Source organism: Hylobates moloch, unplaced genomic scaffold, assembly GCF_009828535.3.
Source record: "Hylobates moloch isolate HMO894 unplaced genomic scaffold, HMol_V3 SCAFFOLD_15, whole genome shotgun sequence".
NCBI classification, from domain to species: Eukaryota; Metazoa; Chordata; class Mammalia; order Primates; family Hylobatidae; genus Hylobates; species Hylobates moloch.
This window is the reverse complement of record NW_026652290.1, coordinates 49646157-49658295: the sequence shown is the minus strand read 5'-3', so window position 1 is coordinate 49658295 and position 12139 is coordinate 49646157. Positions and strand designations below refer to the sequence as shown.

At 51.2% G+C, this 12139-nt stretch overlaps 1 protein-coding gene across 2 annotated transcripts in view; it reads right to left on the bottom strand.

Annotated features, from left to right (window-relative positions):
- The window catches only part of NT5M (5',3'-nucleotidase, mitochondrial), a 44586-nt gene that overhangs the window by 19699 nt on the left and 12748 nt on the right, over positions 1-12139 (bottom strand). For both annotated transcript variants that reach the window (XM_032177622.2, XM_032177621.2), the window contains exon 3: positions 5325-5385. In XM_032177622.2, coding sequence (XP_032033513.1) covers positions 5325-5385 — 61 coding nt within the window. The remainder of the gene's footprint in view (positions 1-5324; positions 5386-12139) is intronic.

The window sequence follows — 12139 nt, the reverse complement described above, 5'->3', positions numbered from 1 at the left end:
TACCTGCCTGCCCTCAGCCAGGGAAGAAGTACCAGTCTATAGGGGTGGGAGGGGCACAAACGGTGGGCGAGGGGGTGCTTGGAGCAACCTTCACATTACTCACTTCTCCCCCACACTTCTCCCCTTGTCTTAGTTCTAGGGTTAAAGGTGGTGGTGTGGCTAAACCATGAGGACAGCTGGGAGATTTGGATAAACCAATCCATTTCACCCGGCCCAACTCCACTCCCAACCAGCCCCTGTAGCCACCAGCCAAAAAAATTCACCCTGAATTCCTCAAATCTGCTGCGCACTTTCCCGTCTTCGTGTTTGTTCAGTGGCCCGCTTCCTCTATTGACTGACCCTATGTGGCCCAGCCTAGCCCCCGGCAGGAGGAAAGGACCCTGCCCAAGGCTGGTACAGTGGAAATGAATACAACTTTCTACGTGAGATATACCCGAACCCTACCTTTCCTCGCGTGACCCAGGAATTGTATTTCTTGGAATTCACCCTAAGAACATGACCATACAAAGGCTTACTCACAAGACGTCTTCAGCTATTAACAATCATGTTTCTGGCTGGGCATAGTGGCTCACAACTGTAATCCCAGCACTTTGGGAGACTGAGGTGGGCAGACTACTTTGAGGCTAGGAGTTTGAGACCAGCCTGGCCAACATGGTGAAACCCCATCACTATTAAAAATACAAAAAATTGGCCGGGCGTAGTGGCTCACGCCTGTAATCCCAGCATTTGGGAGACCGAGGCGGGTGGATCACAAGGTCAGGAGTTTGAGACCAGCCTGATCAACATAGCGAAACTCTGTCTCTACTAAAAATACAAAAATTAGCTGGTCATGGTGGCACGCACCTGTAATCCCAGCTACTTAGGAGGCTGGGGCAGGATAATCACTTGAACCCGGGAGGTGGAGGTTGAAGTGAGCTGAGATTGCACCACTGCACTCCAGCCTGGGCGACAGAGTGGGACTCTGTCTCAAACAAAACAAAACAAAAATATAAAAAATTAGCCAGGCATAGTGACACACACTTGTCGTCCCAGCTGCTTGGGAGGCTGAGGCACGAGAATCACTTAAACTCAGGAGGCGGAGGTTGCAGTGAGCCAAGATCGTGTCACTGCACTTCAGCCTGGGCCACAGAGCTGGACCCTGTCTCAAAAAAAAAAAAAAAAAAAAAAATCATGTTTCTGAAGTGTTTGATGACAGAAAAAAGGCTAAAAATATATTAATAAGCAGAAAAGGATAACTATGTTGGATGAAAGGTTTGTTAAAATACATGTATTATATTTAATACACATCAAAGAAAAAGGAGGGCTGGGTGCGGTGGCTCACCTATAATCCTAGCACTCTGGGAGGCCAAGGCGGGTGGATCACGAGGTCAGGAGCTTGAGACCAGCCTGGCCAACATGATGAAACCCTGTTTCTACTAAAAATACAAAAAAAATTAGCCAGATATGGTGGTGCACACCTGTAATCCCAACTACTCAGGAGGCTGAGGCAGGAGAATCGCTTGAACTTGGGAGGTGGATGTTGCAGTAAGCCAAGATCGCACCACTGCACTCCAGCCTGGGTGACATAGTGAGACCCTGTCTCCCCCACTCCCCCATAAAAAACTAGAAAGAAACAGATCAAAGTGCTAACAGCATCTTTCTCCAGGTGGTGGGATTGTAGATATGGATTCTTGTTGCCTCTGGTCTTTCATTTAGTTTGATCAGGACATCCACCATTAGTGTGCCCCTTCTTCTGGCAACAGCATCTTAACTCTTCTGGGAAGCCACGCCTCTGCCACCAGTTGCAGCCTTTTAGGACAGTCCCTCAGGGCACCCAAGGCTGGGTGTGCGACCCAAGCTCAGCTGATGGGCCTCCCTCTCCTGGGGACTAGGAATCTTGGGCAATGAAACCCAAGGATGGAGAAAGGGCGCTCCAGCGTCTTGGGCTGTTTGCTGGAGAGATGGTCTGAGGACTCTGCCCCTGCAGCCTGAGGCCTGCTTCCTTGGGCTTCCCCTTTGATTCCCTGAGCAAAGCAATATCCTTCTAATCAGTTCTGCCTTTGTTCAAGTGAGCCAGAGCCTGTTGATGTTGCTGTGACTGGGGTCCTGACCCCTTTCCTCTTAAATGTGCGCTGTTTCCAAATCCTCTCCAGTGAATGCACGCTACCTCCACGGGAACACACTGGCGGTGGGCACAGGCTCTTGACAGGCAGACCCGGAGAAGGCCTCACTGGCTGGCCAAGCGTCAGACCTGGTAAATGAGCTGCCTCATCCCTCTGAGCCTCAGTTTCTTCATCTGTCAAATCAGAAGAGTTTTCTTGTTTCACAGGCAGCTGTTGTAAACCTCAAAAGCGAGAATAAAGGGACATTGCCTGGCGTATCAAAGGTGTCAAATGAATGGCAAGCACTGTTACTCACAGGTGTTTAATAACTCTGTTGGACAAATGAATCTACTCATTTAACAACAAACGCTGAGTCCTGCCAGCGTGCCACCCTGCGCAGGGTGCTGGGCTTGACAGTGGGCAGGAGGGTGAGAGCCCAGCCTGCACAGGTCCCAGCCCAGTCAGGAGATGGACCAAGAACAAGCCACAGACGAAAACACAAACCCATTTCAAGTGGTGGGAAGTGTTATCCAAAAAACAAGATGGAGAAAGAATACACTTTAATATGACAGTCACGAAATGTGGGGAGACTTCTGGGCCAAGGCCTCGTGGACAAGAAGGCACCAGGCCTGGGGGTGGGAGGAGAACATTCCAAGCCAAAAGCTGCTGGAGAAGCACACACAGAGGAGGGCACAGTGGGTGGAGAGGCAGGCAGGCCCTGCAGGTCATGCTCAGGAGGGTGTATGTGGTTTTTAAAGGGAAACCATTCAAAAGTTTCAAGTCAGGAGCTGCCATGATCTGCTGTGTGAGAGGCCTTGTCAGCCTGCATGGAACTGAAAGGAGCAGGCAGTTTAGGAAGCCCCGTTAGCTGTACTGGGAGTAAATGCCAAGGTGCTGGCAATGAGAAGAGAGAGAAGCAGACAGGTGCCAGGCGCGTTTTCAAAATCGGTCCCACAGGACATGGGACTCACCAACAGGCTGGAAGTGAGGGCTTAGAGGAAGACGTCATCAGGACGGCCCCTGATTTCTGACCTGAGGCCACCAGACAGCACTGCCATCCACTAGGAGGGAAGGAAGGACATGCACAAGGAAACCAGCAACCCAGGGACAGATACATTGGGTCTGAGTGTCTGGAGCTCAGAGGGCAGTCCCGGGCCAAGGAAACACCGGTGGGACAGCCGGCACAAAGACGGTATCTAAATCCCCAGGAACGGATGAATGAGGCCATGTTGTTCATCTCACTCCCACAACTGCTGGTCAACCACTGTGGCCACCCAGTGAAACTCCAGCTGAAATAGTGACTCCAGTCTTGCCATCCTTAAACTTGAGGGTATATAAGAATCACCTGGCGAGCTCATCAGGCCCACATTGCTACTCCCAGAGTGTCTGATTCAGAAGGTGTAGGGTGGGGCTGAAAATGTCCACTCCTAAGGAGTCTCCAAGGGATGCTGACTCTGGTCTGAGGACTCCTTTTGGGATCACTGCTCAACCAGAAACAGTGGGCCCGGCCCTCACTCTGAATCCACGTTGACTGGCTGCAGGTAAGATACTCCTCTCTCCTGAGTATAACTGAACTCGTGCTCCTAGCATGTTAAAAGGGGGTCAGCGAAAGCCGGCCATGGTGGTGCGTGGTGCGCAGTGTGCGCCTGTGTTCCCAGCTACTCAGGAGGCTGAGGTGGGAGGATCACTTGAGCCCAGGAGTTCGAGGCTGCAGTGAGCTGGGATGGTACCTGTGAGTGGCCACTGTACTCCAGCCTGGGTGACAGAACAAGACCCACTCTCTAAAAACACGAGGGATGTCAGGGTAACTAGGGAACCCTGTCATCTATGTCAGGGTGTCATGAGGACATGATGAAACAGTGGGCACCAAGCACCCACATAATGCCAGAGCAACTGTTCAGCAAGTGTGATTCCAACTGAGCACACAGAGGGCACACTATGTTGGCTGAATGTGTGAATTTCTTTTTTTTTTATTAAGTTTTTTTGTGGGGGGACAGTCTCGCTCTGTCACCCAGGCTGGAGTGCAGTGGCACCATCTCAGCTCGCTACAACCTCCACCTCCCGGGTTCAAGCAATTCTCATGCCTCAGCCTCCCGAGTAGCTGGGACTACAGGCATGAACCACTACATCCAGCTGATTTTCGTATTTTTAGTAGAGATGGTGTTTCACCATGATGGCCAGGCTGGTCTTGAACTCCCAGCCTCAGGTGACCCACCTGCATCGGCCTCCCAGAGTGCTGGGATTACAGGTGTGAGCCACCGCGCCTGACCATGAATTTCACTTAAATATGGAATCCAGGCCAGGCACGGTGGCTCACACCTATAATGCCAGCACTTTGGGAGGCTGAGGCAGGCAGATCACCTGAGATCACCTGAGCTCAGGAGTTCGAGACCAGCCTGGCCAACATGGCAAAACCCCGTTTCTACTAAAAATACAAAAAAAAAATTACCTGGATGTGGTGGTGGGCACTTGTAATCCCAGCTACTCAGGAGGCTGCGACAGGAGAATTGCTTGAACCCAGTGATCTTGGCAGTGAGCCAAGATCATGCCATTGCACTCCAGCCTGGGTGACAACAAGAGTGAAACTCTGTCTCAACAGAAAAGGGAATCCAGAGAGGAAAGGTCATGTGAAGAACATGAAAGAACTCATGCCTGAAGGTTTGACACTCCCAGAGCAGGAGGGGCTCTGGACTGAAGATCTTGCCTTCCTCAGCTCGGGAAGAGCTGCTCCAACGTCCCCAAGGAGGGCCGGCCCTGACCCCTCCGGCACGAGTGCCCTCCTCCAGGGCCACAGACCTTTCCTCTGGGTTTGGCAACTGCAAGTTCTCAATTTCCAGAAAGGTCTCAATTTCATGCAATTCTAATTCTTTCCAATAAAGATAATAAAGTGAGTATATAGCAAAATGAACTTTACCCACCTCACCTTTTTAAGACTTTTCATGTTAATGCATCCATGTGCCTCCAGGCCCTCCCCAGGCACGGTTCTCACCCTTCAAAGGCCTGCTCTGGGCCAGGCTAACCTGACACAGTGAAAGGCATCCCTCCTGGAGAACCTGCGTCATAAGAGGCCCCATCTAGAGCCTCAGGCTGGGGCTGGAGAGGGCCTTAGGGAGCAGCAGCCGCTGTCACAGAGGTTGGGGAGTGCTGTGAGGGTCCATCCCCTTTCCATGGGCAGGCTGAGCCCCATACCCCTCACCTGTGATGCATGGGGTAAGGGCCCAGCTGAACAGATGCACACCTTACCTTCTCATAGGGACAGTACTTGAACATCTTGATGGGGCTTGTGCAGATGAAGACGTCAGTGCTGTCAACAAGAGAAAGGAGATTGAGCCTGCAGCCCCACGACTTCACCACCCCGAGGTCTTCACCACCTGCCCTGCCTTCACAGGGCTAGACCCTCTGAGTCTGAACCCTTCCCCTGCTGTGGGAGACCCACTCCCCTGTACTATCTCCACACCAGAGGCGTCAGCCTCACATGTCTGCCCTATCCCATGGCCCTGGGCAGCCACATGACCCTGCCCTGACCATGGGCAGCCAGCCCTGGGCTGGACATCTGACTGGAGAGCCTCCTGCAATGCAGAGTGGTAAGTCGAGAAATCCATGAGGAAGAAGGATTCTGGCGTGCAAGTCCCCTGGCTTGGGGAACACAGAGAAGGAGCCTACTCCATGCCGGGCTGAGCCCTGCAGTGATCGAGTCCCTGAAAGACAGGCTTGGCTTGGCTCCGTGTGAGGAGCGCAACATCCCCAGGCTCGCAGTTCCATGGGAGAGCTGACCCAAACAGCCTCCCAGGTGCCTGCGCCCTCATGCTCACAGGGTCCCAGCCCTCACTAATGGGGCCACCTGGTCCCAAACACCCTCATGAGCCTGGCGTTCGCCACTGGAGCCTGTGCCTCCTGCGCATCTTGCTGAGCCTCTGGAAGACGGCACTTTGCTGACACTTTCTCTCTGGCAAACGCGTCCCCCAACAGGCAGAGGTGAGACTCCTGGGCCCCTGGGCACAGGGTGAGCCCTCTCATTACCTGATACTTGGCACTACCTCCACCAACCACGCCATCCCCTCTCCTAAAGACTCAGCCTCTCCCCAGCATCCTCACTCCTGCCCCAACCAAAACTGGCCTCACACAAAGGGCGCACCTCCCCAACTCGCCTCTGAGTGAGAGCTGCCTCTTCCTCACCCCCCCCGAGACTTCAGAGATGGCAGGTGAGGGCGGCGTCTGCCTTCTCCACTGCTCCTTCCAGATCCCTGATGCCAATGCCCACACCCTACAGCACACCCCTGCAGCCCTTCCTAGCCACTGTCACCTACCATTGCCAGTTACTGTCCCTTATGCACCCTGCTCGCTGGCTGACCATCCTCTTCACTCCTGCTCTATCACCATCCTCAGTGACTTGACACACACATGTCCACATATATGTGTGTGCACAGGTACAGATCCAACACCTTGTCGCTCAGTTCCTAACCCTCCCCACCTCCAAACACCTTCCTCTCCACCTCCAAACACCCAACCTCCAATACCTCTCCTATTGTCACCCCCAGAGCTTGGAATCACATCGCCCCCGAATCCTTCTCTCAGGCTTTGCCTCCCTGGCCACCACCCACGACGCCTCAGCAAATGCGTCCTCTCATCCTGCACTCAACTCTTCAGCCTCGTGGAGACACCCTCCTCATCCCAGCTTGGTGGCCTGCCTTCATCCAGCTGGGGCCCAGCCTTCGCTGCCATCCTCTGCTTGTGCTTCTCATCCTCCACCCAGGCCTGTCTCGCCAGGCCCTGAAGGAGCCCAGCTATCCCACTGCTCCCACCTGCACCCAAGCAACTGAATGTTGCTGGAGAAGGAAATTCACATCATCGGTTGGACTTGTTTCACCTTCAATTCCTGACACCAAGCCAGGGCCTGCAGCTGCCTGGCAGCTCTCTCCAATGCCCTCTCTGGTGCTCTGGGCACAGCCAGGACACACCCGCCCCATTTCCTCAACCTTCTTGTGGGTGAGAAGCCACCTCAAGCCTACCTCATCATGGATCTGGAGACTCGCCTGCCGCCGGGCTCACTTTTTCCTCCTTTCCTGCTGCATAGGAGGAAGCCACAACACTCCCCTCTCCTGGGCTCCACCTGTGCCCTGGATCCTCCCCTTCTGCCCTTTACGGACACTATGCCCTGCAATATCCGCTTGCTATCCTCCTCCACGATCCTCAAACACGTGCTGGCACCTCCTGAATGCCCGCTTGCTATCCTCCTCCATGACTCCTCATTCAAACGTGTGCTGGCACTTCCGCCTTAGATATATACACACACAGCCTTGACCCCCACCCTCCAGCTGCTCCCTTCGAAGCAGAATGTCCCCGACAAGCTGCCTCCACCCGCCGACTCCACTCCCTCGCCTCCTGCTCCTGCTTCAATCCACTCTAGACTGGGCCTGCCCCTTCACTCCACAGAAGTTGCTCCTTGTCACCAAAGACCCTCGTGTCCCTCTGTCCAATGCCCATCTCACCATCCTCACCCACAGGTACTCAGCCCAGCTGGTCATGCCAGCTCTCCTGGGCTCCCCTATCCTGGGTCCTAGCCTGCGCTCCTGGCCTCCTGATCCCCGCCAGCCACCTGGCCCAGACTCCCCGTCTATTCCTCTCCTGACCTCTCCAGGTTGGGTCTAGGACCTCGGGAGCTCTCAGCCTGCACTCCTGCTTTAAACACTATGTGCGTGCTGATGCGTCCCAACCTCTCCCAGCACCAAGTTTCCACCCACCTGGATGCCTCACACACCTCACACAGGATTTCCAATGTGGGACATGTGATCCCCTACTCCTAAAGCGTGTCCCTCCCCGAGTCTTCCCTCATTCCTAGTCTATTTTAGATAAACAGATGATAAAGACAGAGCTCTGCTCAAGCAAAACACCTAAAAATCACCTATTTTTCCTACCTTTATTCCACCCCCAATATCAGATCCATCCCCAGGTCTTATGGGTCCCACCAAAGCACACGTCATCCACCTGCCTCTCTCCACAGACCTCACCCCAGTCAAACTGAGTCATCTCCCACTGAGTGGCTGCAACCACCTCCACTGACTCCTCAACTTCCAGTTCTCACCCCTCCAAGCCATTTCCACTCAGCATCCAGACTGACTCTTTTTAAACAGCTTTACAGAGGTATAAATAATATAATAATCAACATGCAATAAACTGCACATATTAAAAGGGTACAATTCAATAAATTCGAACATAAAGACACACATGGGAGGCTGGGTGTGGTGGCTCACGCCTGTAATCCCAGCACTTTCGGCAGCCAAGGCGAGCAGATCACTTGAGGTCAGGAGTTCAAGACCAGCCTGGCCAACACGGTGAAACCTGTCTCTACTAAAAACAGAAAAATAGCCGGATGTGGTGATGAGCGCCTGTAGTCCCAGCTACTCGGGAGGCTGCGGCAGGAGAATCACTTGAACCGGAAGGTGGAGGTTGCAGTGAGCCGAGATCACACCACTGCACTCCAGCCTGGCGACAGAGCGAGACTCCGTCTCAAAAGAAAGAAAGAAATATAAAAAAAAAAAAGTAAAAGACACATGGGAAACCCAGATCACCACAATCAAGAAATAAACACACCCGCCACCCCCAAAGGTTCTCCTTTGTTATCTCTCCCAGCTGCCCCTCCCATCCCTCCCTGCCCCTGGGGCTCCAGGCAACCACCCATCTACTTTCCATCAGTACAGATTGGATAGTATTTTCTAGAATGTTACATAAAAGAAAGTACAGTCTATACTCTGTTTTGCCTGGCTTCTTTCATCTAGGAAAACTATTCTGATATTCGCCCATATTGTTAGATAAATGTATCAACAGTGTGTCCTAATTGTTAAATAAATGTATCAATAGTTTGTCCTAAATTTTTAAATGTTTGAGTAAACATTTCTTAAAAGTTTTATTGAGATAGAATTCATATATCCTAATATTCACCTATTTTAAGTGTATAATTAAATGAATGTTAGTATATTTACAGGGTTTTATGGCCATCACCACAATGGAATTTAAGGACACTTCCATCACCCCAAATAGAAGCCCCATTCCCATTAAGCAGTCACTCCCACAGCCCCTCCCCACAGCCCGGGGAAACAGTGGCTGCCTAGCTCTAAGGATTTGCCTCTTGTTCAGAATTTTTTTTTTTTTTTCTAAGACAAGGACTCACTCTTGCCCAGGCTGGAGTGCAGTAGCTTGATCTCTCAGCTCACTGCAACCTCTGCCTCGCGGGTTCAAGCGATTCTCCTACCTCAGTCTCCCCCCAAGCAGCTGGGATTACAGGCACCCACCACCATGCTCAGCTAATTTTTGTATTTTTAGTAGAGGTGGGGTTTCACCATGTTGCCCAGGCTGGTCTTGAACTCCTGACCTCTGGTGATCCACCTGCCTTGGCCTCCCAAAGCACTGGGATTACAGGTGTGAGCCACCATGCCTGCCCCACAATATTTCATGTAAATAGAATCCTACAATATGTGGCCTTCTGCGTCTGGCTTCTTTCACTCAGTATCACGTTTTCAAGGTTCATTCATGTTGCCACATGAATGGCTAGGTCATTCCTTTTTTTTTTTTTTTTTTTTTGAGACAGTCTCACTTTGTCACCCAGGTTGGAGTTCAGTGGCACGATCCAGACTCACTGCAACCTCCCGTTTCCCCAATTCAAGTGATTCTCCTGCCTCAGCCTCCCAAGTAGCTGGGATTACAGGTGCCTGCCGCCAAGCCTGGCTAATTTTTTTTTGTATTTTTAATAGAGACGGGGTTTTGCCATGTTGCCCTGGCTGGTTTCAAACTCCTGAGCTCAGGCAATCCATCCGCCTCAGCCTCCCAAAGTGCTGGGATTACAGGCGTGAGCCACTATGCCTGGCAGTCATTCCTTTTTATAGCTGAAACATATTCCATTGTGTGGCTACGTCACATTTTAAATATCCATCCATCACTTAGTGGATACTTGAGGTTGTTTCTACCTTTCGGTTGCTGTGAATAGTGTTGTTGGGACATTCGGGTACTAGTATTTGTTTGAATACCTGTTTTCAATTCCTTTGGGTATATACCTATGAGTTGAATTGCTGGCTCATACAGTGAGTCTATGTCTAACTTTTTTTTTTTTGATCATGGAGTCTCACTCTGTCACCTAGGCTGGAGTGCAGTGGCATGATCTCAGCTCACTGCAACCTCCGCCTCCTGGGTTCAAGAGATTCTCCTGCCTCAGCCTCCCAAGAGCTGGGATTACAGGTGCCAACCACCATGCCTAGTTAATTTTTGTATTTTTAGTAGACAGGGTTTCATCGTGTTGGCCAGGCTGGTCTCAAACTCCTGACCTCAGGTGATTCGCCCTCCTAGGCCTCCCAAACTGCTGAGATTACAGGCATGAGGCACCATGCCCGGCCTAACATTTCGAGAAAATGTTTTTCAAGGTGTTTTTCCACACTGGCTGCACTATTTTATATTCACATCCACAATGTGAATTGTGGTTTTTTTTTAGAGACGGTCTCACTATGTTGCCCAGGCTGGCCTTCCAGCCTTCTGTTGCCCTTCTCAGCCTTCTGAGTAGCTGGGAGCACAGGTGAGCGCCACTCGCCCAGCTCCTCCTTGTGGTTTTGACTTGTATTTCCCTAATGACTGATGATGTTTTCATGTACTTACTGGCCATCTGTATATCTTCATTGGAAAAATGTCTATCCAAATTCATTACCCCATATCCACATTTTAAAAACCTAAATTGGCCGGGAGCGGTGGCTCACGCCTGTAATCCCAGCACTTTCGGAGGCCGGGGTGGGCAGACCACGAGGTCAGGAGATCGAGACCAACCTGGCTAACACAGTGAAACACTGTCTCTACTAAAAATACAAAAAATTAGCCAGGCATGGTGGCAGGCACCTGTAGTCTCAGCTACTCGGGAGGCTGAGGCAGGAGAATGGCATGAATCCAGGAGGCGGAGCTTGCAGTGAGCTGAGATCATGCCACAGCACTCCAGCCTGGGTGACAGAGTGAGACTCTGTCTCAAAAAAAAAAAAAAAAGCCTAAGTTATGGCCAGACACGGTGGCTCACGCCTGTAATCCCAGAACTTTGGGAGGCCAAGGCGGGCAGATCACGAGGTCAGGAGATCGAGACCATCTTGGCTAACACGGTGAAACCCCGTCTCTACTAAAAATACAAAAAATTAGCCAGGCATGGTAGCATGCACCTGTAGTCCCAGCTACTCTGGAGGCTGAGGCAGGAGAATCGCTTGAACCCAGGAGGCAGAGGTTGCAGTGAGCTGAGATCACGCCACTGCATACCAGCCTGGGTGACAGAGCGAGACTCCGTCTCAATAAAAAAACAAAAACAAAACAAAACAAAACAAAAAACAAAACCCTATGCGCCACTGCATTCCAGCCTGGGTGACAGAGTGAGACTCCATCTCAAAAAAAAAACAAAAACAAAAACCAAACAAACCAAAAAGACAAAACCCTAAGTTATGGCTGGGCATGGTGGCTCACTTCTGTAATCCCAGCACTTTGGGAGGCCGACGAGGGCTGATCACCCGTGGTTAGGAGTTCGAGACCAGCGTGGCTAACATGGTGAAATCCCATCTCTAATAAAAATACAAAAATTAGCCAGGTGTGGTGGCGGGTGCCTGTAATCCCAGCTACTCAGGAGGCTGAGGCAGGAGAATCGCTTGAACCCGAGAGGCGGAGCTTGCAGTGAGCTGAGATCATGCCACTGCACTCCAGCCTGGATGACAAGAGTGAAACTCTGTCTCAGATAAATAAATAAATAAATAAATAAATAAATAAATAAATAAATAAATAAATAAATAAAAAACGTAAGTTACAGCTGGGCACGGTGGCTCATGCACGTAATTCCAGCACTTTCGGAGGCCAAGGTGTCAGGAAGTCAAGAAGTTAAGAGGTCAAGACCAGTCTGGCCAACATGGTGAAAACCTGTCTTCACTAAAAACACAGAAATTAGCTAGGCATGGTGGCGAACATCTGTAGTCCCAGCTACTTGGGAGGCTGAAACAGGATAACTGATTTTACCCGGGAGATAGAGATTGTAGTAGTGAGCCAAGATGGTACCA